General features: G+C 57.3%; 1 protein-coding gene and 2 long non-coding RNA genes across 3 annotated transcripts; all 3 read left to right on the top strand.

Annotated features, from left to right (window-relative positions):
- The first annotated feature begins 408 nt into the window (after positions 1-408).
- LOC148217488 (uncharacterized) lies at positions 409-1,190 on the top strand. The gene is made up of 3 exons (XR_015801051.1): positions 409-528; positions 688-825; positions 1,061-1,190. It is a non-coding gene; the product is annotated as an uncharacterized LOC148217488 (long non-coding RNA).
- An 8,372-nt stretch (positions 1,191-9,562) lies between these two features.
- LOC148217487 (uncharacterized) lies at positions 9,563-10,344 on the top strand. Its single transcript, XR_015801050.1, has 3 exons — positions 9,563-9,682; positions 9,842-9,979; positions 10,215-10,344. It is a non-coding gene; the product is annotated as an uncharacterized LOC148217487 (long non-coding RNA).
- Positions 10,345-10,490: 146 nt separating this feature from the next.
- LOC148217486 (uncharacterized) lies at positions 10,491-23,580 on the top strand. Its single transcript, XM_088158595.1, has 7 exons — positions 10,491-10,679; positions 10,842-10,943; positions 11,238-11,340; positions 19,628-19,833; positions 19,996-20,097; positions 20,392-20,494; positions 23,570-23,580. The coding sequence occupies exons 1-7, from the start codon at positions 10,572-10,574 to the stop codon at positions 23,578-23,580; spliced, it is 735 nt and encodes a 244-aa protein (XP_088014721.1). The 5' UTR covers positions 10,491-10,571.
- Positions 23,581-27,454: the final 3,874 nt, after the last annotated feature.

Genomic DNA, 27,454 nt, shown 5'->3' with positions numbered 1-27,454 from the left:
GTGCAGACCATGAAGGCTCTGCTCTTCTGTCTGCAGTATGACCCTGAGGTGATGGCCATGGAGCGCAAGCGTGGCTGGGACACGCTGCTCTCTGCTGGCACCCAGCACTATGCCATGGGTCTGCTGGCCAGGTGAGACCCCCTGTTTCCCCTCTGCCCCCGACATTTGCACTGTGTGCCTGGCGTGCCCCACACAGTCCCTGTGGTCATGGGCCAGAGAGCCTTGTCACCGAGGGACGGCCAAGCAGACTGCAAAAGGCTGGGAGAGGAGGTGCCCACAAGGGGCAGCCTCCCAAAGTGCCCACATCACCTCCAGGGATGCTGGGGAAAGACTGCATCTCTGTGAGTCACTCTTGGGAGATTATTGCACCCTCCCCCCACCTCAGGGTCTTACTCCCTTTTTCCCCCTGCTAGGTTGATGCGTCGTGGCTTGATGCCCTTGTGTACCCATGTCGCACTCCACCTACTCCAGCTGCTCAGCACACAGGAGCCACGCTGGGATCTGCCTTTCCTGGCATTCACTGTGGAGGTGAGCCTCTTGGCCAGAGCTCCCTCCCAGCTCTCTGTCCTCTCGTCACCACAGCTGCCTGGGACACTGCCCGTGCCCTGTGCTGATCTCTCAGCCCAGCCCTGTGTGGTTGCGCGCTCCTGCCGGCCGGGTCCGCTGTCACTGCCCTGTGCCTTTCAGGTCCTGGACTGCTTGGATTTCACTCAATGTGCTGACAGCATCCTGGAGATCATGTCAAGGAACCTGCAGAGCAAGTACAGGGAGAGACGTCGCCTGGCACTCAGATGCCTTGTGGTGCTCAGCAAGGATCCCTCGATGGTGAGAAGGGGGCAGCGGCTGAAGCTGTGCTGGGGAAAGCTGCCCCTCGGGCTGCCTGGGCTTCAGGAGCTGCAGCAGATGCTCCCAGCTCTCCTGCCTCACCTCCCTGAGTTCATCACGACAGGCCTTTGGCCTCTGGGCCCTGTGGCAGCAGGGTGGGGTTGCAGTGCCAGCACGGCAGTGGTGGCACTGTAGCCGTTCTTGGCTTCACAGCACAGCCTTGTCTTCTACACAGGCCAAACGTATACGCAGCCTGTCTCGAAGCCTCCTGGAGCTGCTGGGTGATGCACAGAGAGAGGTGATTGGCATGTCCCTCTCTGTCTTCATAAATATCTTCCAGGAAAAACACCTCATGATATCTAGCACTGCTGCTACAAAGCTGGCTGTGCCACTCCTGTCACTACTGGAAAATGTAAGGCTCTGTGCCCCCAGCCATGAGCACTGGCTGCTGCCCCGAAACTTTGTGCCTTCCTGATGTTTGGGCCTTCGCCCAGGTGGGCTGTACAAGTTGCTTCTGAGGTCTTTTCCTCCTTCTTTCCTCCAGGATAGCAGTCATGTGCAGCAGCTTTCCGTTCACCTCTTCTGCAAGGTGATGGACTTGGTAGTGGACAAGGGAAAAACGGCCCTGGAGAGAATTGTGAGCCAGAGCCTGCTCCCACTCTTCTTCCACTGCCATGATGAGAACCAGGAGCTGGCAAAGGTAAAGTTTTGTGTGATGCTGGTGGATGTCTGGAAGGGGCTCGGCTGCCTCCTGCAGGTCCTGGCACCTCCCGGGCTGCAGCCTCCTGCACGCCTTGGCACAGGGACGCGGCTCCTGTGCCCTGAGCTGCGGTGCCATCTGCACATCTCTGCTGCTCTCCAGGCCTCTCGAGAAACGCTGCTTTGTGCGGCGGGGTTCTTGAAGAAGACGGATCTCCAACAGGCGCTGCAGACAGAAGAGCTGTGGATGTTTGCCGAGTGCCTGGTAAGGAGGGCCTGGAAGCGCCAGGCTCAGCCTGGACAAGCCCCCTGAGCGCGGTGCTCACTGTGTGCGCTTGGCAGCTGTGGCCCTGCCCAGGGCTGCACGCAGGAGCCGCACGGGCTCTTCTCCAGGCTCCTGTGGGCCCGAGCCGGGCGCCGACGGAGCCCCGGCCCAGCGGCTGCTGGCCGCGCCTCAGGGCTGTGCGGGCAGGGGAGGCCGGGGCCGGCCAAAGCGGGGAGCGCCTGGCAAAGGGGCACAAAGCCCGGCCCGACCCTTCCCTCCCGCCGCTCTCTCCAGCTGGCAGACGACAGGAGCCGAGCGGCCGAGCACCTGCGCCAGGCCCTGCCGTACCTGCAGAGCCCACAGCAGTCCGTCCAATTAGCGGCCATCAGGTTCATGGGTGAGCCCGGGCTCCCTCCCCTCCCCTCCCCTCCCCTCCCCGCCCCGCCGCAGCTCGGCCCCAGCCCCGCCTGCGGCCCCGGCAGCGCGGCATCCGGGCCCGGCGCCGTGGAGCCCCGGCTGCCCTCGGGGCTGCTGCCGCCCTGTGTCGCAGCCGTGCCCTTGGGCGTCAGGATGCAGCAAGGGCCCGGGCTGAGCCCTGCCGGGCCACGAGGGCGTGTGGCCACAGGGCTGGCAGCGCCGCTGGCAGGGAGCTGTGCCGCTGGACAGAGCCGTGACGGGCTCTGTGTTCCCAGGGATCGCCGGGGCACGCATGAGGAAGTAGAAGAATGAGCTCCAGGTGCTCAGTGCGGGTGAGTGAGGGCAGCGGGCTGGCAGCGGGGGCTGGCAGGTGGAGTTGCAATCCCTGTCCCGGCTGCGGAGGGCTTTGCTCCCTGTGTGGATGAAGGGTGGCGTGGGCAGAGCTCCGAGTGTTTTATTGGGACACAGGCGGGATTCTTGGCCTGCACCTTGCAGCCGATCCCGTTGGCAACTCCTCTCTGCTGGCCATTGCAGGAGCTGAGTGGGCTGCCCTTGGCAGGAAGGTCTACTTGGATTCCCACAGATCCGGGCTCTGACTGTGACTCTTCTCTCTTCCAGCCATTCACACCCCAAGGAAACAAACCAGTCCATCCCACTGGAACCTGAATATTCAAGACCAGTTTGCCAACAGAGCTGAAGAATTAGGTTCCTCTGAGCGACACAGTGAACCAGTGTCCCAAGAACAGCACCAGGAGACACTGAAGAGGACACCACATGCATATCTCACTGGAGCTCCAGGCACAGCTGATGATTGGCACAGCTGAACCTGTGGGAAGCTCGCATGGCTTCAGCCCTCTCCCTGCCTGTACATAGCTCTCTCCCTCTAGCCCTCAGACCACGCCAATCCCTGTTTTCCCTTCCACCTCATTCCTTTGCTTTGCAAAGTATATTATCTCCTACTAGTGGTTCTTTGTTTATCCTTTGTCAAAAGAAATAGATTAAAGTCTTTTGTTTGTTAAAATTGTGTCTATTAAATAAACAATTCATTTTGTAATAGACTTAAACAACCATTATGAAGAACTTGTGAGCAAGAGCGGTTTTGGGGTGCTGCCCACCTCAATAAAGCCAATGACTACTGCCAGAGGCCTGGGCAGAGGCAAGACTTGTTTCATCTCCCCTCTCCCTTCGTAACATTCCCTTTGGCTCCCTGTGGTCCTTTGAGTCCTTGAGGCCCGCTGCCCTGGGCACAGGGGCAGGGGAAGGGAGAAGGCTGTGAAGAGCAGGTTTGGCATCTGCCTGGAGCTGTGGAGACCAACCCAAGCACCTGCAGCACGCTGTGTTACCCCCTTTTGGCCAGAGGTGTGAGCAGGAGCATCTCTGTCCAGCTGCGAGCCCCAAAGCTCTCTTTGAGAGCTGTGAATTAAAAGGCCTTGATGCGCACACTGTTCACATCTCACCCGCCTGCTGTGTTTCGGCTCTTGGCAATATGCAATTGCCTCTCGCTTGGTGGAAGCTGCTGCGGGCCAGGGCCAGCAAAGAGCTGGGCTGTGCGGGCCAGGCAATCTGCAGAGTCTTGGCTGATCTTGGTGTGTCCCTGGCCTCAGCAAAGGCCGGGAAGGTTTGCCTCCCAAGGCATCCTGCTCATTGGCTCTTCCTGTGCGCCTTGGAGAGAAGAAGGTCGGCATTTCTGGCAGCTGGGCATTAGCAGGCCTTAAAACGGGGGCGTGTTTTGGCCCAGGGCCAGCTGAGATACCCTGAGAGGAGGCAGCCCAGTGCTCCTTGCTCCTCTCTGCCGACACCAGATCGTTTGTCTGCTTTTGGGGTGACCCTGGCTCTGTCGGGGGTGCTGGGTGGACACGAGACAGCAGCTCCTGTCCCGCTGGGTCCCAGCAGTGCCTCGCAGCAGTCCTGCGTGCACATCAGGGTGCTGGCCAAGAGAGGTCCTGGGAGCTGAGGATTTAAGCTTCTGCAGGTGCATACAGGTCAAGGCCAACGGTGTTCCCTCAGAATTACAGCAGTCCTGAGGCTTCCCCTCACAGCTGTCTGATGTCACCCACTCCTTGTAGCACCAGGTGCTTTCCTGTGGAATGTTCTACCTCCCCCAAGAGTCAAGAGGGAGCTGGAGAAAGAGCTTGCCAGGCCGCTCTCCATCCTTTCTCAGCAGTGCTGCTCAAGTGCAGAACTCTGAGCTGAGCACCAATGTGCAAATGGAGCAGCCGTGCACAGGGAGAGTTGGTGGGAAGGATGATCCAGGAACCATAGGCCTGGCAGCCTGAGCTTGCTACCGGGAAAGGCCTTGGAGCAGATCCTCCCGAGTGCCATCCCATGGCACGTGCAGGGAACCAGGGGTCTGCTGGAGGCTGGGAAAGCTCTGCGGAGGGATGGGGATAGCTGGGGATCCTGGCGGGCTGTTGGGGGCTTGTGTGTGGCTGATTAGGTGGGTTGGTGTTGGTGGGCGTCTTGGAGAAGGAGCTGTGTGGAAGGTGAGAGGTCTAGGCTGGAATTGGAGTCAGCTTGAAGGCAGCATCTGTGCTTTGGCACAGCTTTGGTTATGGAGCAGGGCCAAAGCACTAGCTGTGATTTTTTGTTAGGGGTCCTGATCTTCCTGCAGGGAAGAGGAGGGGAGAGCTGTACTTTAAGAGTGTGTTGGTTTGAAAGTAAAACCAGTGCGAGACTCCAAGTCAGTAATACAATTTAATAGGAGAAAAGAGAAAAAAATAAAATACATGCAATAATATAAAAGAAACAACCACCAACACAGTCAGAAATACAACCTGACACCCTGTCAGTCAGGGTGTTGGTAGCAGTCCATATAAATGGTGGCTGCAGTCCTCCTGGATGACAGATGTGGTTCTGTTGAAGCGGTGCTCCTGTAGAAGGTGCAGTTTTCCTCCGAAGATCCAGCAATGATGTGGAAAAAGGTCCGACTTTCCTCTGGGATCCAGTTGAAAGGTCTGCCCTCGGGTCCCAAACCCCAGTATTTTATCTAGGTAGGAAAGGCTTGGCTCCTGCCCCAGCTGGGGCATCTCCCAATGGGGTGATGTAATCTTATCAGTCACACAATAGGACTTAATGGCCCATTAACGGAATATATCTTCTGGAGGAAGGATGGGTTGTGAATAGATAACGATGATCATCCCCCCATCTTATCAGATGGCACATCAGCAGAGGATATCTCCCACAGAGATAAGGATCACCACCCCTCCCACATTTTAACAGATGGTGATAGAATACACATTTTTGCATTGTACCCCAGGACAAAGAGCCACTTAGCTATCTGTACCAGGAGGAGGATTAGCCATTTTGCAATCTTCTCATTTGTTTGGGCTAATTTGCTAACACTGAGTGCACTTCCACTCCTTGTGAGCTTTTATTCCTTCCTAGAATTAGGATATTATCATCTCTTCATTGAAAACCATTTGCAAAGCAAAGAATGGCCTTTATTCGCCTCTGTGTAGTGTTCTTTTGTAAAGTGACTCTCCAATGGATGACAAATGAAGGCAAATGAGTTGCTGCTTTGAGATGGGAAGCAAACGTCCAAATCTGTCACACTCTCTGGCCATGCCAGTGAATTTGGGGAAGGAAGGCTTTCCTGAATTGAGGGCTCTTAAATGCCCGGAGCCCTTGGATAGGATTTGAGCCATTCCTAACATTCCTGTCGGGCTCTCTTAGATATTTGGGCCAAGGGATTCCTTCCAACCTGGGCCACTTTGGGTGGGCTCAGGGTGTCCCCAGGGCAGGTGTCAGTGTGTGCAAGGGCCCTTTGTGATGCAGTGCAGCCTGGTCACCGTGGCATGGAACCGTGTCTAAGGACCCTTTGTGACATGTGGTGACATGGGGGCTGGTGGTGACACGGGCACACCAGAGTGCTCGGAGCACGCGACGGGACAGGAGGCGCCAGAGCGGTGCTGTGAGGAGCCCCCGCACAGCACACTCGTTCGTGCCTGACCCCGAGCTTTTCCGAGGCGTTATTCCTGCAGGTGACCTCGTGGAAAGACTGCAGGACTTGGTGACTTGGAGCTTTCCTGAGGTATCTCTGATCCCTGTGGCTGGTGCACTAGTAGCCAGACCTTGGGGTGTGGTGATCTGAATCATTTACGAGGAGTCTGCTGCCCTTGTGGCAGGAGGCCTCAAGTGCAGGACTTGCTGTCCTGCAGCCTTCCTGAGGCTTCTCTGTCGCAGGTGCCTTTAAGGCACAGCTGCACAACTTGTTGCCTTGTAACTTTCCCAAAGCATCTCTCTAGAAGGTGCCCTCGAGGCCAGACTCCGGCATGGCGGGCAGATTTCTCAATCTGTTCAAAGTGTTCAGGGCAATAAAAAGGAGAGGCTCTAGAGTTGCCCCAGCTCCTCAAGAGCCCGAAGAGTCAGAGCCGTTCCAGCCAATGCAGGATGGTGAGTGGCACACCTGGGTCTCAGGGCTGGTGCATGCATCCAGCTTGGCCCCGTCCCGTCCCGTCCCATCCCGTCCGTCCCATCCCATCCCGTCTCATCTCGTCTCAGTCCAGCCCACCCACTGTGGACATGCCCAGGGACAGGACAGAAGAGGGGCCGGGCAGACACCCTGCAGCGGCCGTGCTGGCATCCCCTGGGGCATCCCGGGGCTGTCCCTGCCTGGGGAATGCAGGGCTGGGCTGTGTTCTCCGGCCTCTCCCGCAGCCCCTCAGCTCTGGCTGCGCTCGCTCTTTGCCAGGTGCTGCAGCCATGGAGCCGACACAAGAGCAGAAACCCACCCGTGGCCGCTTCCGCAGAACACTGAAGGTACCTGCAGCCATCCCCACCTGGGCTGGGCCTGCTGTCACTGCTCAGCCCAGCACAGCGCTTGGAGCATGCCATGGAACTTGCCTCTCTTCCCTGTCCTTTGTTCTCCTGCAGATGTTCCGCGAGTTTGTGCCCCTTCGCCGTAGAAAGACCAGCAGCACAGCAACAGAGAGCACAGCCGAGCCTGACTCCAGGCTGAGCGAGCTCCAGGCAGAGCCCGATGTCAGCCCAGATTTGGCTGAGTGCTCAGACCACTTCAACACAGCAGTGAATGATGACAGGGCAAAGGCTGACATGGCAGTGACGGAGGACGTGGCCATGACAAACGCTGACACCGGAGAGACTCAGGGCATCACAAATACTGACACCACTCCCGCTGTCATTCATGCTCCCACCACCGATTTTGTTGAGAAGAGTGTTGTTTCATCTGAGCTGCAGGTTAGCAGTCTGGGGCCAGGGCTGGTGCCCTCCCAGGATCATGTGATCGTGCATCCCCTCAAGGAACGGCCACTGTGCCTCCTTGGTCTTTGAGGCCAGAAGAGTGTGGTGGGAAGGTGTCGCTGGCTGGGTTTTTGGGCTCCCTTTGGGATCTCTGAGACCGCTTCTGCAGCCCTCAGCGACAGAGCACGTTCCCGAGCCTTGCCCAGATAGAAATTTGGCTCGCGGTGAGCTCTTAGACCAGCGGGGTAAATAAACCAGGATATGTAGAAAGCCACAAATCCATAGTTTATTCTATGAAGGCATCCAATCTAGCATATACCAACGGTTATTGTTTTACAGGGGTTTTTATAGCTTTTGGGAGTTTTACAGTTTGCACCAATTATCAAGGGAATTCTACATTCTAACCAATCCCTGAGGGATTTTACATTCAAAGCTGGCCTGCGGATACTAAAAGAGAATGAGCCACTAATACTGGAGATCGAAGGATCTACCAAGGGCGGGAACTGGATTCCTTTTTGTATTCATCATTTCACAAGCCATTTCTTATCTTTAAGCTATGGTTTTCCAAGGAGTTTGTTCTGAGGATGCAGGGAGACTTTCTTCTTTATGAATGTTTTCTGCTCCCTCCACAGGAAGGGAAGCACTTCTTGGGGGAAGCTGGTCCCTTGGACAGCACTCCAAGTCCTCGTCACGCCTCTTCCAGGTGCCAGCCATGGTGAAAAGCATTCACCAGAGTCTCGTGTCCTGTGCCACTGTGGGTGTCAGTCTGCGCACTGACATTCTGAGGCTGGCTGGAGAACACCCTGCTGACGTGGTGCTGACCCTCCTGCGCTGTGCCCCAACGTGTGACAGGTACGAGGCCCACGTGCCTTGAGAGCTCAGGGCTCAACAGCCTTTAGGGCCCACCAGCCTTTAGGGCCCACCGCCCTGTACAGCCTGTCCAATGGGCTCTGCCAGACAGGCAGACAGGCCCAGGACCCTCAGGCCCCTCTGTCTCCTGAGACTGCTGCCACGCTCCCTGCCTGGCCCTCAGGGCACCGGGGCTCTGTCACCTGGGCCCTACAGCTGCACAGGGCACTGGACTGTGACTGAGACACCCCTGACACAGAGCTCTGATCCCACAGAGCTGCTGCAAGGATGTGGAGAGCCATAGGCTCATCGGGATCAACAGTGGAGAAGGTGCTGCCAACTCTGCTGTGTGTGATGGAGGCCTGGCCCCTGCACAGCATGTGCACCTCTGATGGGGACAACAAGGACGTTTTTGCCCTGGCTGTGAGTTTCTGGAACTGGCCTTGGTTTCCTCGCCAGTAGCCTCTCCAGCAGATCTCCATCCATCCTCTCTGTGCCTCAGGCGCTGGGCTAGGGACAGGCTCAGGCAGCACCAGGCCCACTGCTCCCCCTGCCTCTCCCCTCGGGCCCTGCCCCATGGACACCTCGGCACTGAGCGCTGTCTGGGGCTGCTTCTTTTGCAGGCAACTCTGGTGCTCTGGGTGATTATCCGGGTGCCTCAGTGCCATGAGGCCATGATGCATTCTTCCAACGCTCTGGTTACGGCTCTGCTCTTCCATGTCATCATCACCACACAGCAGATGCCAGAGGCAGTTGATAACTTCTGGAGAGCGTGCCGGGAGGATCACCACCTTCCCAGCAAGCCCAACAGGTCCTGGTCCTCCTGTCCTTCCCATGCCCTTGTGGCCAGCGCCAGTGCTCCCAGTGTGACCTGGGCTTTGCTCTGCACACAGGTTTGCAGTGCAGACCATGAAGGCTCTGCTCTTCTGTCTGCAGTATGACCCTGAGGTGATGGCCATGGAGCGCAAGCGTGGCTGGGACACGCTGCTCTCTGCTGGCACCCAGCACTATGCCATGGGTCTGCTGGCCAGGTGAGACCCCCTGTTTCCCCTCTGCCCCCGACATTTGCACTGTGTGCCTGGCGTGCCCCACACAGTCCCTGTGGTCATGGGCCAGAGAGCCTTGTCACCGAGGGACGGCCAAGCAGACTGCAAAAGGCTGGGAGAGGAGGTGCCCACAAGGGGCAGCCTCCCAAAGTGCCCACATCACCTCCAGGGATGCTGGGGAAAGACTGCATCTCTGTGAGTCACTCTTGGGAGATTATTGCACCCTCCCCCCACCTCAGGGTCTTACTCCCTTTTTCCCCCTGCTAGGTTGATGCGTCGTGGCTTGATGCCCTTGTGTACCCATGTCGCACTCCACCTACTCCAGCTGCTCAGCACACAGGAGCCACGCTGGGATCTGCCTTTCCTGGCATTCACTGTGGAGGTGAGCCTCTTGGCCAGAGCTCCCTCCCAGCTCTCTGTCCTCTCGTCACCACAGCTGCCTGGGACACTGCCCGTGCCCTGTGCTGATCTCTCAGCCCAGCCCTGTGTGGTTGCGCGCTCCTGCCGGCCGGGTCCGCTGTCACTGCCCTGTGCCTTTCAGGTCCTGGACTGCTTGGATTTCACTCAATGTGCTGACAGCATCCTGGAGATCATGTCAAGGAACCTGCAGAGCAAGTACAGGGAGAGACGTCGCCTGGCACTCAGATGCCTTGTGGTGCTCAGCAAGGATCCCTCGATGGTGAGAAGGGGGCAGCGGCTGAAGCTGTGCTGGGGAAAGCTGCCCCTCGGGCTGCCTGGGCTTCAGGAGCTGCAGCAGATGCTCCCAGCTCTCCTGCCTCACCTCCCTGAGTTCATCACGACAGGCCTTTGGCCTCTGGGCCCTGTGGCAGCAGGGTGGGGTTGCAGTGCCAGCACGGCAGTGGTGGCACTGTAGCCGTTCTTGGCTTCACAGCACAGCCTTGTCTTCTACACAGGCCAAACGTATACGCAGCCTGTCTCGAAGCCTCCTGGAGCTGCTGGGTGATGCACAGAGAGAGGTGATTGGCATGTCCCTCTCTGTCTTCATAAATATCTTCCAGGAAAAACACCTCATGATATCTAGCACTGCTGCTACAAAGCTGGCTGTGCCACTCCTGTCACTACTGGAAAATGTAAGGCTCTGTGCCCCCAGCCATGAGCACTGGCTGCTGCCCCGAAACTTTGTGCCTTCCTGATGTTTGGGCCTTCGCCCAGGTGGGCTGTACAAGTTGCTTCTGAGGTCTTTTCCTCCTTCTTTCCTCCAGGATAGCAGTCATGTGCAGCAGCTTTCCGTTCACCTCTTCTGCAAGGTGATGGACTTGGTAGTGGACAAGGGAAAAACGGCCCTGGAGAGAATTGTGAGCCAGAGCCTGCTCCCACTCTTCTTCCACTGCCATGATGAGAACCAGGAGCTGGCAAAGGTAAAGTTTTGTGTGATGCTGGTGGATGTCTGGAAGGGGCTCGGCTGCCTCCTGCAGGTCCTGGCACCTCCCGGGCTGCAGCCTCCTGCACGCCTTGGCACAGGGACGCGGCTCCTGTGCCCTGAGCTGCGGTGCCATCTGCACATCTCTGCTGCTCTCCAGGCCTCTCGAGAAACGCTGCTTTGTGCGGCGGGGTTCTTGAAGAAGACGGATCTCCAACAGGCGCTGCAGACAGAAGAGCTGTGGATGTTTGCCGAGTGCCTGGTAAGGAGGGCCTGGAAGCGCCAGGCTCAGCCTGGACAAGCCCCCTGAGCGCGGTGCTCACTGTGTGCGCTTGGCAGCTGTGGCCCTGCCCAGGGCTGCACGCAGGAGCCGCACGGGCTCTTCTCCAGGCTCCTGTGGGCCCGAGCCGGGCGCCGACGGAGCCCCGGCCCAGCGGCTGCTGGCCGCGCCTCAGGGCTGTGCGGGCAGGGGAGGCCGGGGCCGGCCAAAGCGGGGAGCGCCTGGCAAAGGGGCACAAAGCCCGGCCCGACCCTTCCCTCCCGCCGCTCTCTCCAGCTGGCAGACGACAGGAGCCGAGCGGCCGAGCACCTGCGCCAGGCCCTGCCGTACCTGCAGAGCCCACAGCAGTCCGTCCAATTAGCGGCCATCAGGTTCATGGGTGAGCCCGGGCTCCCTCCCCTCCCCTCCCCTCCCCTCCCCGCCCCGCCGCAGCTCGGCCCCAGCCCCGCCTGCGGCCCCGGCAGCGCGGCATCCGGGCCCGGCGCCGTGGAGCCCCGGCTGCCCTCGGGGCTGCTGCCGCCCTGTGTCGCAGCCGTGCCCTTGGGCGTCAGGATGCGGCAAGGGCCCGGGCTGAGCCCTGCCGGGCCACGAGGGCGTGTGGCCACAGGGCTGGCAGCGCCGCTGGCAGGGAGCTGTGCCGCTGGACAGAGCCGTGACGGGCTCTGTGTTCCCAGGGATCGCCGGGGCACGCATGAGGAAGTAGAAGAATGAGCTCCAGGTGCTCAGTGCGGGTGAGTGAGGGCAGCGGGCTGGCAGCGGGGGCTGGCAGGTGGAGTTGCAATCCCTGTCCCGGCTGCGGAGGGCTTTGCTCCCTGTGTGGATGAAGGGTGGCGTGGGCAGAGCTCCGAGTGTTTTATTGGGACACAGGCGGGATTCTTGGCCTGCACCTTGCAGCCGATCCCGTTGGCAACTCCTCTCTGCTGGCCATTGCAGGAGCTGAGTGGGCTGCCCTTGGCAGGAAGGTCTACTTGGATTCCCACAGATCCGGGCTCTGACTGTGACTCTTCTCTCTTCCAGCCATTCACACCCCAAGGAAACAAACCAGTCCATCCCACTGGAACCTGAATATTCAAGACCAGTTTGCCAACAGAGCTGAAGAATTAGGTTCCTCTGAGCGACACAGTGAACCAGTGTCCCAAGAACAGCACCAGGAGACACTGAAGAGGACACCACATGCATATCTCACTGGAGCTCCAGGCACAGCTGATGATTGGCACAGCTGAACCTGTGGGAAGCTCGCATGGCTTCAGCCCTCTCCCTGCCTGTACATAGCTCTCTCCCTCTAGCCCTCAGACCACGCCAATCCCTGTTTTCCCTTCCACCTCATTCCTTTGCTTTGCAAAGTATATTATCTCCTACTAGTGGTTCTTTGTTTATCCTTTGTCAAAAGAAATAGATTAAAGTCTTTTGTTTGTTAAAATTGTGTCTATTAAATAAACAATTCATTTTGTAATAGACTTAAACAACCATTATGAAGAACTTGTGAGCAAGAGCGGTTTTGGGGTGCTGCCCACCTCAATAAAGCCAATGACTACTGCCAGAGGCCTGGGCAGAGGCAAGACTTGTTTCATCTCCCCTCTCCCTTCGTAACATTCCCTTTGGCTCCCTGTGGTCCTTTGAGTCCTTGAGGCCCGCTGCCCTGGGCACAGGGGCAGGGGAAGGGAGAAGGCTGTGAAGAGCAGGTTTGGCATCTGCCTGGAGCTGTGGAGACCAACCCAAGCACCTGCAGCACGCTGTGTTACCCCCTTTTGGCCAGAGGTGTGAGCAGGAGCATCTCTGTCCAGCTGCGAGCCCCAAAGCTCTCTTTGAGAGCTGTGAATTAAAAGGCCTTGATGCACACACTGTTCACATCTCACCCGCCTGCTGTGTTTCGGCTCTTGGCAATATGCAATTGCCTCTCGCTTGGTGGAAGCTGCTGCGGGCCAGGGCCAGCAAAGAGCTGGGCTGTGCGGGCCAGGCAATCTGCAGAGTCTTGGCTGATCTTGGTGTGTCCCTGGCCTCAGCAAAGGCCGGGAAGGTTTGCCTCCCAAGGCATCCTGCTCATTGGCTCTTCCTGTGCGCCTTGGAGAGAAGAAGGTCGGCATTTCTGGCAGCTGGGCATTAGCAGGCCTTAAAACGGGGGCGTGTTTTGGCCCAGGGCCAGCTGAGATACCCTGAGAGGAGGCAGCCCAGTGCTCCTTGCTCCTCTCTGCCGACACCAGATCGTTTGTCTGCTTTTGGGGTGACCCTGGCTCTGTCGGGGGTGCTGGGTGGACACGAGACAGCAGCTCCTGTCCCGCTGGGTCCCAGCAGTGCCTCGCAGCAGTCCTGCGTGCACATCAGGGTGCTGGCCAAGAGAGGTCCTGGGAGCTGAGGATTTAAGCTTCTGCAGGTGCATACAGGTCAAGGCCAACGGTGTTCCCTCAGAATTACAGCAGTCCTGAGGCTTCCCCTCACAGCTGTCTGATGTCACCCACTCCTTGTAGCACCAGGTGCTTTCCTGTGGAATGTTCTACCTCCCCCAAGAGTCAAGAGGGAGCTGGAGAAAGAGCTTGCCAGGCCGCTCTCCATCCTTTCTCAGCAGTGCTGCTCAAGTGCAGAACTCTGAGCTGAGCACCAATGTGCAAATGGAGCAGCCGTGCACAGGGAGAGTTGGTGGGAAGGATGATCCAGGAACCATAGGCCTGGCAGCCTGAGCTTGCTACCGGGAAAGGCCTTGGAGCAGATCCTCCCGAGTGCCATCCCATGGCACGTGCAGGGAACCAGGGGTCTGCTGGAGGCTGGGAAAGCTCTGCGGAGGGATGGGGATAGCTGGGGATCCTGGCGGGCTGTTGGGGGCTTGTGTGTGGCTGATTAGGTGGGTTGGTGTTGGTGGGCGTCTTGGAGAAGGAGCTGTGTGGAAGGTGAGAGGTCTAGGCTGGAATTGGAGTCAGCTTGAAGGCAGCATCTGTGCTTTGGCACAGCTTTGGTTATGGAGCAGGGCCAAAGCACTAGCTGTGATTTTTTGTTAGGGGTCCTGATCTTCCTGCAGGGAAGAGGAGGGGAGAGCTGTACTTTAAGAGTGTGTTGGTTTGAAAGTAAAACCAGTGCGAGACTCCAAGTCAGTAATACAATTTAATAGGAGAAAAGAGAAAAAAATAAAATACATGCAATAATATAAAAGAAACAACCACCAACACAGTCAGAAATACAACCTGACACCCTGTCAGTCAGGGTGTTGGTAGCAGTCCATATAAATGGTGGCTGCAGTACTCCTGGATGACAGATGTGGTTCTGTTGAAGCGGTGCTCCTGTAGAAGGTGCAGTTTTCCTCCGAAGATCCAGCAATGATGTGGAAAAAGGTCCGACTTTCCTCTGGGATCCAGTTGAAAGGTCTGCCCTCGGGTCCCAAACCCCAGTATTTTATCTAGGTAGGAAAGGCTTGGCTCCTGCCCCAGCTGGGGCATCTCCCAATGGGGTGATGTAATCTTATCAGTCACACAATAGGACTTAATGGCCCATTAACGGAATATATCTTCTGGAGGAAGGATGGGTTGTGAATAGATAACGATGATCATCCCCCCATCTTATCAGATGGCACATCAGCAGAGGATATCTCCCACAGAGATAAGGATCACCACCCCTCCCACATTTTAACAGATGGTGATAGAATACACATTTTTGCATTGTACCCCAGGACAAAGAGCCACTTAGCTATCTGTACCAGGAGGAGGATTAGCCATTTTGCAATCTTCTCATTTGTTTGGGCTAATTTGCTAACACTGAGTGCACTTCCACTCCTTGTGAGCTTTTATTCCTTCCTAGAATTAGGATATTATCATCTCTTCATTGAAAACCATTTGCAAAGCAAAGAATGGCCTTTATTCGCCTCTGTGTAGTGTTCTTTTGTAAAGTGACTCTCCAATGGATGACAAATGAAGGCAAATGAGTTGCTGCTTTGAGATGGGAAGCAAACGTCCAAATCTGTCACACTCTCTGGCCATGCCAGTGAATTTGGGGAAGGAAGGCTTTCCTGAATTGAGGGCTCTTAAATGCCCGGAGCCCTTGGATAGGATTTGAGCCATTCCTAACATTCCTGTCGGGCTCTCTTAGATATTTGGGCCAAGGGATTCCTTCCAACCTGGGCCACTTTGGGTGGGCTCAGGGTGTCCCCAGGGCAGGTGTCAGTGTGTGCAAGGGCCCTTTGTGATGCAGTGCAGCCTGGTCACCGTGGCATGGAACCGTGTCTAAGGACCCTTTGTGACATGTGGTGACATGGGGGCTGGTGGTGACACGGGCACACCAGAGTGCTCGGAGCACGCGACGGGACAGGAGGCGCCAGAGCGGTGCTGTGAGGAGCCCCCGCACAGCACACTCGTTCGTGCCTGACCCCGAGCTTTTCCGAGGCGTTATTCCTGCAGGTGACCTCGTGGAAAGACTGCAGGACTTGGTGACTTGGAGCTTTCCTGAGGTATCTCTGATCCCTGTGGCTGGTGCACTAGTAGCCAGACCTTGGGGTGTGGTGATCTGAATCATTTACGAGGAGTCTGCTGCCCTTGTGGCAGGAGGCCTCAAGTGCAGGACTTGCTGTCCTGCAGCCTTCCTGAGGCTTCTCTGTCGCAGGTGCCTTTAAGGCACAGCTGCACAACTTGTTGCCTTGTAACTTTCCCAAAACATCTCTCTAGAAGGTGCCCTCGAGGCCAGACTCCGGCATGGCGGGCAGATTTCTCAATCTGTTCAAAGTGTTCAGGGCAATAAAAAGGAGAGGCTCTAGAGTTGCCCCAGCTCCTCAAGAGCCCGAAGAGTCAGAGCCGTTCCAGCCAATGCAGGATGGTGAGTGGCACACCTGGGTCTCAGGGCTGGTGCATGCATCCAGCTTGGCCCCGTCCCGTCCCGTCCCATCCCGTCCGTCCCATCCCATCCCGTCTCATCTCGTCTCAGTCCAGCCCACCCACTGTGGACATGCCCAGGGACAGGACAGAAGAGGGGCCGGGCAGACACCCTGCAGCGGCCGTGCTGGCATCCCCTGGGGCATCCCGGGGCTGTCCCTGCCTGGGGAATGCAGGGCTGGGCTGTGTTCTCCGGCCTCTCCCGCAGCCCCTCAGCTCTGGCTGCGCTCGCTCTTTGCCAGGTGCTGCAGCCATGGAGCCGACACAAGAGCAGAAACCCACCCGTGGCCGCTTCCGCAGAACACTGAAGGTACCTGCAGCCATCCCCACCTGGGCTGGGCCTGCTGTCACTGCTCAGCCCAGCACAGCGCTTGGAGCATGCCATGGAACTTGCCTCTCTTCCCTGTCCTTTGTTCTCCTGCAGATGTTCCGCGAGTTTGTGCCCCTTCGCCGTAGAAAGACCAGCAGCACAGCAACAGAGAGCACAGCCGAGCCTGACTCCAGGCTGAGCGAGCTCCAGGCAGAGCCCGATGTCAGCCCAGATTTGGCTGAGTGCTCAGACCACTTCAACACAGCAGTGAATGATGACAGGGCAAAGGCTGACATGGCAGTGACGGAGGACGTGGCCATGACAAACGCTGACACCGGAGAGACTCAGGGCATCACAAATACTGACACCACTCCCGCTGTCATTCATGCTCCCACCACCGATTTTGTTGAGAAGAGTGTTGTTTCATCTGAGCTGCAGGTTAGCAGTCTGGGGCCAGGGCTGGTGCCCTCCCAGGATCATGTGATCGTGCATCCCCTCAAGGAACGGCCACTGTGCCTCCTTGGTCTTTGAGGCCAGAAGAGTGTGGTGGGAAGGTGTCGCTGGCTGGGTTTTTGGGCTCCCTTTGGGATCTCTGAGACCGCTTCTGCAGCCCTCAGCGACAGAGCACGTTCCCGAGCCTTGCCCAGATAGAAATTTGGCTCGCGGTGAGCTCTTAGACCAGCGGGGTAAATAAACCAGGATATGTAGAAAGCCACAAATCCATAGTTTATTCTATGAAGGCATCCAATCTAGCATATACCAACGGTTATTGTTTTACAGGGGTTTTTATAGCTTTTGGGAGTTTTACAGTTTGCACCAATTATCAAGGGAATTCTACATTCTAACCAATCCCTGAGGGATTTTACATTCAAAGCTGGCCTGCGGATACTAAAAGAGAATGAGCCACTAATACTGGAGATCGAAGGATCTACCAAGGGCGGGAACTGGATTCCTTTTTGTATTCATCATTTCACAAGCCATTTCTTATCTTTAAGCTATGGTTTTCCAAGGAGTTTGTTCTGAGGATGCAGGGAGACTTTCTTCTTTATGAATGTTTTCTGCTCCCTCCACAGGAAGGGAAGCACTTCTTGGGGGAAGCTGGTCCCTTGGACAGCACTCCAAGTCCTCGTCACGCCTCTTCCAGGTGCCAGCCATGGTGAAAAGCATTCACCAGAGTCTCGTGTCCTGTGCCACTGTGGGTGTCAGTCTGTGCACTGACATTCTGAGGCTGGCTGGAGAACACCCTGCTGACGTGGTGCTGACCCTCCTGCGCTGTGCCCCAACGTGTGACAGGTACGAGGCCCACGTGCCTTGAGAGCTCAGGGCTCAACAGCCTTTAGGGCCCACCAGCCTTTAGGGCCCACCGCCCTGTACAGCCTGTCCAATGGGCTCTGCCAGACAGGCAGACAGGCCCAGGACCCTCAGGCCCCTCTGTCTCCTGAGACTGCTGCCACGCTCCCTGCCTGGCCCTCAGGGCACCGGGGCTCTGTCACCTGGGCCCTACAGCTGCACAGGGCACTGGACTGTGACTGAGACACCCCTGACACAGAGCTCTGATCCCACAGAGCTGCTGCAATGATGTGGAGAGCCATAGGCTCATCGGGATCAACAGTGGAGAAGGTGCTGCCAACTCTGCTGTGTGTGATGGAGGCCTGGCCCCTGCACAGCATGTGCACCTCTGATGGGGACAACAAGGACGTTTTTGCCCTGGCTGTGAGTTTCTGGAACTGGCCTTGGTTTCCTCCCCAGTAGCCTCTCCAGCAGATCTCCATCCATCCTCTCTGTGCCTCAGGCGCTGGGCTAGGGACAGGCTCAGGCAGCACCAGGCCCACTGCTCCCCCTGCCTCTCCCCTCGGGCCCTGCCCCATGGACACCTCGGCACTGAGCGCTGTCTGGGGCTGCTTCTTTTGCAGGCAACTCTGGTGCTCTGGGTGATTATCCGGGTGCCTCAGTGCCATGAGGCCATGATGCATTCTTCCAACGCTCTGGTTACGGCTCTGCTCTTCCATGTCATCATCACCACACAGCAGATGCCAGAGGCAGTTGATAACTTCTGGAGAGTGTGCCGGGAGGATCACCACCTTCCCAGCAAGCCCAACAGGTCCTGGTCCTCCTGTCCTTCCCATGCCCTTGTGGCCAGCGCCAGTGCTCCCAGTGTGACCTGGGCTTTGCTCTGCACACAGGTTTGCAGTGCAGACCATGAAGGCTCTGCTCTTCTGTCTGCAGTATGACCCTGAGGTGATGGCCATGGAGCGCAAGCGTGGCTGGGACACGCTGCTCTCTGCTGGCACCCAGCACTATGCCATGGGTCTGCTGGCCAGGTGAGACCCCCTGTTTCCCCTCTGCCCCCGACATTTGCACTGTGTGCCTGGCGTGCCCCACACAGTCCCTGTGGTCATGGGCCAGAGAGCCTTGTCACCGAGGGACGGCCAAGCAGACTGGAACAGGCTGGGAGAGGAGGTGCCCACAAGGGGCAGCCTCCCAAAGTGCCCACATCACCTCCAGGGATGCTGGGGAAAGACTGCATCTCTGTGAGTCACTCTTGGGAGATTATTGCACCCTCCCCCCACCTCAGGGTCTTACTCCCTTTTTCCCCCTGCTAGGTTGATGCGTCGTGGCTTGATGCCCTTGTGTACCCATGTCGCACTCCACCTACTCCAGCTGCTCAGCACACAGGAGCCACGCTGGGATCTGCCTTTCCTGGCATTCACTGTGGAGGTGAGCCTCTTGGCCAGAGCTCCCTCCCAGCTCTCTGTCCTCTCGTCACCACAGCTGCCTGGGACACTGCCCGTGCCCTGTGCTGATCTCTCAGCCCAGCCCTGTGTGGTTGCGCGCTCCTGCCGGCCGGGCCCGCTGTCACTGCCCTGTGCCTTTCAGGTCCTGGACTGCTTGGATTTCACTCAATGTGCTGACAGCATCCTGGAGATCATGTCAAGGAACCTGCAGAGCAAGTACAGGGAGAGACGTCGCCTGGCACTCAGATGCCTTGTGGTGCTCAGCAAGGATCCCTCGATGGTGAGAAGGGGGCAGCGGCTGAAGCTGTGCTGGGGAAAGCTGCCCCTCGGGCTGCCTGGGCTTCAGGAGCTGCAGCAGATGCTCCCAGCTCTCCTGCCTCACCTCCCTGAGTTCATCACGACAGGCCTTTGGCCTCTGGGCCCTGTGGCAGCAGGGTGGGGTTGCAGTGCCAGCACGGCAGTGGTGGCACTGTAGCCGTTCTTGGCTTCACAGCACAGCCTTGTCTTCTACACAGGCCAAACGTATACGCAGCCTGTCTTGAAGCCTCCTGGAGCTGCTGGGTGATGCACAGAGAGAGGTGATTGGCATGTCCCTCTCTGTCTTCATAAATATCTTCCAGGAAAAACACCTCATGATATCTAGCACTGCTGCTACAAAGCTGGCTGTGCCACTCCTGTCACTACTGGAAAATGTAAGGCTCTGTGCCCCCAGCCATGAGCACTGGCTGCTGCCCCGAAACTTTGTGCCTTCCTGATGTTTGGGCCTTCGCCCAGGTGGGCTGTACAAGTTGCTTCTGAGGTCTTTTCCTCCTTCTTTCCTCCAGGATAGCAGTCATGTGCAGCAGCTTTCCGTTCACCTCTTCTGCAAGGTGATGGACTTGGTAGTGGACAAGGGAAAAACGGCCCTGGAGAGAATTGTGAGCCAGAGCCTGCTCCCACTCTTCTTCCACTGCCATGATGAGAACCAGGAGCTGGCAAAGGTAAAGTTTTGTGTGATGCTGGTGGATGTCTGGAAGGGGCTCGGCTGCCTCCTGCAGGTCCTGGCACCTCCCGGGCTGCAGCCTCCTGCACGCCTTGGCACAGGGACGCGGCTCCTGTGCCCTGAGCTGCGGTGCCATCTGCACATCTCTGCTGCTCTCCAGGCCTCTCGAGAAACGCTGCTTTGTGCGGCGGGGTTCTTGAAGAAGACGGATCTCCAACAGGCGCTGCAGACAGAAGAGCTGTGGATGTTTGCCGAGTGCCTGGTAAGGAGGGCCTGGAAGCGCCAGGCTCAGCCTGGACAAGCCCCCTGAGCGCGGTGCTCACTGTGTGCGCTTGGCAGCTGTGGCCCTGCCCAGGGCTGCACGCAGGAGCCGCACGGGCTCTTCTCCAGGCTCCTGTGGGCCCGAGCCGGGCGCCGACGGAGCCCCGGCCCAGCGGCTGCTGGCCGCGCCTCAGGGCTGTGCGGGCAGGGGAGGCCGGGGCCGGCCAAAGCGGGGAGCGCCTGGCAAAGGGGCACAAAGCCCGGCCCGACCCTTCCCTCCCGCCGCTCTCTCCAGCTGGCAGACGACAGGAGCCGAGCGGCCGAGCACCTGCGCCAGGCCCTGCCGTACCTGCAGAGCCCACAGCAGTCCGTCCAATTAGCGGCCATCAGGTTCATGGGTGAGCCCGGGCTCCCTCCCCTCCCCTCCCCTCCCCTCCCCGCCCCGCCGCAGCTCGGCCCCAGCCCCGCCTGCGGCCCCGGCAGCGCGGCATCCGGGCCCGGCGCCGTGGAGCCCCGGCTGCCCTCGGGGCTGCTGCCGCCCTGTGTCGCAGCCGTGCCCTTGGGCGTCAGGATGCGGCAAGGGCCCGGGCTGAGCCCTGCCGGGCCACGAGGGCGTGTGGCCACAGGGCTGGCAGCGCCGCTGGCAGGGAGCTGTGCCGCTGGACAGAGCCGTGACGGGCTCTGTGTTCCCAGGGATCGCCGGGGCACGCATGAGGAAGTAGAAGAATGAGCTCCAGGTGCTCAGTGCGGGTGAGTGAGGGCAGCGGGCTGGCAGCGGGGGCTGGCAGGTGGAGTTGCAATCCCTGTCCCGGCTGCGGAGGGCTTTGCTCCCTGTGTGGATGAAGGGTGGCGTGGGCAGAGCTCCGAGTGTTTTATTGGGACACAGGCGGGATTCTTGGCCTGCACCTTGCAGCCGATCCCGTTGGCAACTCCTCTCTGCTGGCCATTGCAGGAGCTGAGTGGGCTGCCCTTGGCAGGAAGGTCTACTTGGATTCCCACAGATCCGGGCTCTGACTGTGACTCTTCTCTCTTCCAGCCATTCACACCCCAAGGAAACAAACCAGTCCATCCCACTGGAACCTGAATATTCAAGACCAGTTTGCCAACAGAGCTGAAGAATTAGGTTCCTCTGAGCGACACAGTGAACCAGTGTCCCAAGAACAGCACCAGGAGACACTGAAGAGGACACCACATGCATATCTCACTGGAGCTCCAGGCACAGCTGATGATTGGCACAGCTGAACCTGTGGGAAGCTCGCATGGCTTCAGCCCTCTCCCTGCCTGTACATAGCTCTCTCCCTCTAGCCCTCAGACCACGCCAATCCCTGTTTTCCCTTCCACCTCATTCCTTTGCTTTGCAAAGTATATTATCTCCTACTAGTGGTTCTTTGTTTATCCTTTGTCAAAAGAAATAGATTAAAGTCTTTTGTTTGTTAAAATTGTGTCTATTAAATAAACAATTCATTTTGTAATAGACTTAAACAACCATTATGAAGAACTTGTGAGCAAGAGCGGTTTTGGGGTGCTGCCCACCTCAATAAAGCCAATGACTACTGCCAGAGGCCTGGGCAGAGGCAAGACTTGTTTCATCTCCCCTCTCCCTTCGTAACATTCCCTTTGGCTCCCTGTGGTCCTTTGAGTCCTTGAGGCCCGCTGCCCTGGGCACAGGGGCAGGGGAAGGGAGAAGGCTGTGAAGAGCAGGTTTGGCATCTGCCTGGAGCTGTGGAGACCAACCCAAGCACCTGCAGCACGCTGTGTTACCCCCTTTTGGCCAGAGGTGTGAGCAGGAGCATCTCTGTCCAGCTGCGAGCCCCAAAGCTCTCTTTGAGAGCTGTGAATTAAAAGGCCTTGATGCGCACACTGTTCACATCTCACCCGCCTGCTGTGTTTCGGCTCTTGGCAATATGCAATTGCCTCTCGCTTGGTGGAAGCTGCTGCGGGCCAGGGCCAGCAAAGAGCTGGGCTGTGCGGGCCAGGCAATCTGCAGAGTCTTGGCTGATCTTGGTGTGTCCCTGGCCTCAGCAAAGGCCGGGAAGGTTTGCCTCCCAAGGCATCCTGCTCATTGGCTCTTCCTGTGCGCCTTGGAGAGAAGAAGGTCGGCATTTCTGGCAGCTGGGCATTAGCAGGCCTTAAAACGGGGGCGTGTTTTGGCCCAGGGCCAGCTGAGATACCCTGAGAGGAGGCAGCCCAGTGCTCCTTGCTCCTCTCTGCCGACACCAGATCGTTTGTCTGCTTTTGGGGTGACCCTGGCTCTGTCGGGGGTGCTGGGTGGACACGAGACAGCAGCTCCTGTCCCGCTGGGTCCCAGCAGTGCCTCGCAGCAGTCCTGCGTGCACATCAGGGTGCTGGCCAAGAGAGGTCCTGGGAGCTGAGGATTTAAGCTTCTGCAGGTGCATACAGGTCAAGGCCAACGGTGTTCCCTCAGAATTACAGCAGTCCTGAGGCTTCCCCTCACAGCTGTCTGATGTCACCCACTCCTTGTAGCACCAGGTGCTTTCCTGTGGAATGTTCTACCTCCCCCAAGAGTCAAGAGGGAGCTGGAGAAAGAGCTTGCCAGGCCGCTCTCCATCCTTTCTCAGCAGTGCTGCTCAAGTGCAGAACTCTGAGCTGAGCACCAATGTGCAAATGGAGCAGCCGTGCACAGGGAGAGTTGGTGGGAAGGATGATCCAGGAACCATAGGCCTGGCAGCCTGAGCTTGCTACCGGGAAAGGCCTTGGAGCAGATCCTCCCGAGTGCCATCCCATGGCACGTGCAGGGAACCAGGGGTCTGCTGGAGGCTGGGAAAGCTCTGCGGAGGGATGGGGATAGCTGGGGATCCTGGCGGGCTGTTGGGGGCTTGTGTGTGGCTGATTAGGTGGGTTGGTGTTGGTGGGCGTCTTGGAGAAGGAGCTGTGTGGAAGGTGAGAGGTCTAGGCTGGAATTGGAGTCAGCTTGAAGGCAGCATCTGTGCTTTGGCACAGCTTTGGTTATGGAGCAGGGCCAAAGCACTAGCTGTGATTTTTTGTTAGGGGTCCTGATCTTCCTGCAGGGAAGAGGAGGGGAGAGCTGTACTTTAAGAGTGTGTTGGTTTGAAAGTAAAACCAGTGCGAGACTCCAAGTCAGTAATACAATTTAATAGGAGAAAAGAGAAAAAAATAAAATACATGCAATAATATAAAAGAAACAACCACCAACACAGTCAGAAATACAACCTGACACCCTGTCAGTCAGGGTGTTGGTAGCAGTCCATATAAATGGTGGCTGCAGTCCTCCTGGATGACAGATGTGGTTCTGTTGAAGCGGTGCTCCTGTAGAAGGTGCAGTTTTCCTCCGAAGATCCAGCAATGATGTGGAAAAAGGTCCGACTTTCCTCTGGGATCCAGTTGAAAGGTCTGCCCTCGGGTCCCAAACCCCAGTATTTTATCTAGGTAGGAAAGGCTTGGCTCCTGCCCCAGCTGGGGCATCTCCCAATGGGGTGATGTAATCTTATCAGTCACACAATAGGACTTAATGGCCCATTAACGGAATATATCTTCTGGAGGAAGGATGGGTTGTGAATAGATAACGATGATCATCCCCCCATCTTATCAGATGGCACATCAGCAGAGGATATCTCCCACAGAGATAAGGATCACCACCCCTCCCACATTTTAACAGATGGTGATAGAATACACATTTTTGCATTGTACCCCAGGACAAAGAGCCACTTAGCTATCTGTACCAGGAGGAGGATTAGCCATTTTGCAATCTTCTCATTTGTTTGGGCTAATTTGCTAACACTGAGTGCACTTCCACTCCTTGTGAGCTTTTATTCCTTCCTAGAATTAGGATATTATCATCTCTTCATTGAAAACCATTTGCAAAGCAAAGAATGGCCTTTATTCGCCTCTGTGTAGTGTTCTTTTGTAAAGTGACTCTCCAATGGATGACAAATGAAGGCAAATGAGTTGCTGCTTTGAGATGGGAAGCAAACGTCCAAATCTGTCACACTCTCTGGCCATGCCAGTGAATTTGGGGAAGGAAGGCTTTCCTGAATTGAGGGCTCTTAAATGCCCGGAGCCCTTGGATAGGATTTGAGCCATTCCTAACATTCCTGTCGGGCTCTCTTAGATATTTGGGCCAAGGGATTCCTTCCAACCTGGGCCACTTTGGGTGGGCTCAGGGTGTCCCCAGGGCAGGTGTCAGTGTGTGCAAGGGCCCTTTGTGATGCAGTGCAGCCTGGTCACCGTGGCATGGAACCGTGTCTAAGGACCCTTTGTGACATGTGGTGACATGGGGGCTGGTGGTGACACGGGCACACCAGAGTGCTCGGAGCACGCGACGGGACAGGAGGCGCCAGAGCGGTGCTGTGAGGAGCCCCCGCACAGCACACTCGTTCGTGCCTGACCCCGAGCTTTTCCGAGGCGTTATTCCTGCAGGTGACCTCGTGGAAAGACTGCAGGACTTGGTGACTTGGAGCTTTCCTGAGGTATCTCTGATCCCTGTGGCTGGTGCACTAGTAGCCAGACCTTGGGGTGTGGTGATCTGAATCATTTACGAGGAGTCTGCTGCCCTTGTGGCAGGAGGCCTCAAGTGCAGGACTTGCTGTCCTGCAGCCTTCCTGAGGCTTCTCTGTCGCAGGTGCCTTTAAGGCACAGCTGCACAACTTGTTGCCTTGTAACTTTCCCAAAGCATCTCTCTAGAAGGTGCCCTCGAGGCCAGACTCCGGCATGGCGGGCAGATTTCTCAATCTGTTCAAAGTGTTCAGGGCAATAAAAAGGAGAGGCTCTAGAGTTGCCCCAGCTCCTCAAGAGCCCGAAGAGTCAGAGCCGTTCCAGCCAATGCAGGATGGTGAGTGGCACACCTGGGTCTCAGGGCTGGTGCATGCATCCAGCTTGGCCCCGTCCCGTCCCGTCCCATCCCGTCCGTCCCATCCCATCCCGTCTCATCTCGTCTCAGTCCAGCCCACCCACTGTGGACATGCCCAGGGACAGGACAGAAGAGGGGCCGGGCAGACACCCTGCAGCGGCCGTGCTGGCATCCCCTGGGGCATCCCGGGGCTGTCCCTGCCTGGGGAATGCAGGGCTGGGCTGTGTTCTCCGGCCTCTCCCGCAGCCCCTCAGCTCTGGCTGCGCTCGCTCTTTGCCAGGTGCTGCAGCCATGGAGCCGACACAAGAGCAGAAACCCACCCGTGGCCGCTTCCGCAGAACACTGAAGGTACCTGCAGCCATCCCCACCTGGGCTGGGCCTGCTGTCACTGCTCAGCCCAGCACAGCGCTTGGAGCATGCCATGGAACTTGCCTCTCTTCCCTGTCCTTTGTTCTCCTGCAGATGTTCCGCGAGTTTGTGCCCCTTCGCCGTAGAAAGACCAGCAGCACAGCAACAGAGAGCACAGCCGAGCCTGACTCCAGGCTGAGCGAGCTCCAGGCAGAGCCCGATGTCAGCCCAGATTTGGCTGAGTGCTCAGACCACTTCAACACAGCAGTGAATGATGACAGGGCAAAGGCTGACATGGCAGTGACGGAGGACGTGGCCATGACAAACGCTGACACCGGAGAGACTCAGGGCATCACAAATACTGACACCACTCCCGCTGTCATTCATGCTCCCACCACCGATTTTGTTGAGAAGAGTGTTGTTTCATCTGAGCTGCAGGTTAGCAGTCTGGGGCCAGGGCTGGTGCCCTCCCAGGATCATGTGATCGTGCATCCCCTCAAGGAACGGCCACTGTGCCTCCTTGGTCTTTGAGGCCAGAAGAGTGTGGTGGGAAGGTGTCGCTGGCTGGGTTTTTGGGCTCCCTTTGGGATCTCTGAGACCGCTTCTGCAGCCCTCAGCGACAGAGCACGTTCCCGAGCCTTGCCCAGATAGAAATTTGGCTCGCGGTGAGCTCTTAGACCAGCGGGGTAAATAAACCAGGATATGTAGAAAGCCACAAATCCATAGTTTATTCTATGAAGGCATCCAATCTAGCATATACCAACGGTTATTGTTTTACAGGGGTTTTTATAGCTTTTGGGAGTTTTACAGTTTGCACCAATTATCAAGGGAATTCTACATTCTAACCAATCCCTGAGGGATTTTACATTCAAAGCTGGCCTGCGGATACTAAAAGAGAATGAGCCACTAATACTGGAGATCGAAGGATCTACCAAGGGCGGGAACTGGATTCCTTTTTGTATTCATCATTTCACAAGCCATTTCTTATCTTTAAGCTATGGTTTTCCAAGGAGTTTGTTCTGAGGATGCAGGGAGACTTTCTTCTTTATGAATGTTTTCTGCTCCCTCCACAGGAAGGGAAGCACTTCTTGGGGGAAGCTGGTCCCTTGGACAGCACTCCAAGTCCTCGTCACGCCTCTTCCAGGTGCCAGCCATGGTGAAAAGCATTCACCAGAGTCTCGTGTCCTGTGCCACTGTGGGTGTCAGTCTGCGCACTGACATTCTGAGGCTGGCTGGAGAACACCCTGCTGACGTGGTGCTGACCCTCCTGCGCTGTGCCCCAACGTGTGACAGGTACGAGGCCCACGTGCCTTGAGAGCTCAGGGCTCAACAGCCTTTAGGGCCCACCAGCCTTTAGGGCCCACCGCCCTGTACAGCCTGTCCAATGGGCTCTGCCAGACAGGCAGACAGGCCCAGGACCCTCAGGCCCCTCTGTCTCCTGAGACTGCTGCCACGCTCCCTGCCTGGCCCTCAGGGCACCGGGGCTCTGTCACCTGGGCCCTACAGCTGCACAGGGCACTGGACTGTGACTGAGACACCCCTGACACAGAGCTCTGATCCCACAGAGCTGCTGCAAGGATGTGGAGAGCCATAGGCTCATCGGGATCAACAGTGGAGAAGGTGCTGCCAACTCTGCTGTGTGTGATGGAGGCCTGGCCCCTGCACAGCATGTGCACCTCTGATGGGGACAACAAGGACGTTTTTGCCCTGGCTGTGAGTTTCTGGAACTGGCCTTGGTTTCCTCGCCAGTAGCCTCTCCAGCAGATCTCCATCCATCCTCTCTGTGCCTCAGGCGCTGGGCTAGGGACAGGCTCAGGCAGCACCAGGCCCACTGCTCCCCCTGCCTCTCCCCTCGGGCCCTGCCCCATGGACACCTCGGCACTGAGCGCTGTCTGGGGCTGCTTCTTTTGCAGGCAACTCTGGTGCTCTGGGTGATTATCCGGGTGCCTCAGTGCCATGAGGCCATGATGCATTCTTCCAACGCTCTGGTTACGGCTCTGCTCTTCCATGTCATCATCACCACACAGCAGATGCCAGAGGCAGTTGATAACTTCTGGAGAGCGTGCCGGGAGGATCACCACCTTCCCAGCAAGCCCAACAGGTCCTGGTCCTCCTGTCCTTCCCATGCCCTTGTGGCCAGCGCCAATGCTCCCAGTGTGACCTGGGCTTTGCTCTGCACACA

Source organism: Sturnus vulgaris, unplaced genomic scaffold (genome assembly GCF_052056855.1).
Source record: "Sturnus vulgaris isolate bStuVul1 unplaced genomic scaffold, bStuVul1.hap1 Scaffold_817, whole genome shotgun sequence".
NCBI classification, from domain to species: Eukaryota; Metazoa; Chordata; class Aves; order Passeriformes; family Sturnidae; genus Sturnus; species Sturnus vulgaris.
The sequence above is the reverse complement of the archived record's forward strand: the minus strand, read 5'-3'. Positions and strand labels throughout refer to the sequence as shown.

Coding starts and splice junctions, on each gene's coding strand:
- LOC148217486 (XM_088158595.1), top strand. CDS start 10,572: ATGGACTTGGTAGTGGACAAGGGAAAAACGGCCCTGGAGAGAATTGTG. Junction 10,680..10,841: donor AGAACCAGGAGCTGGCAAAG/GTAAAGTTTTGT, acceptor GCTGCTCTCCAG/GCCTCTCGAGAAACGCTGCT. Junction 11,341..19,627: donor AGCGGCCATCAGGTTCATGG/GTGAGCCCGGGC, acceptor GCCTTCGCCCAG/GTGGGCTGTACAAGTTGCTT.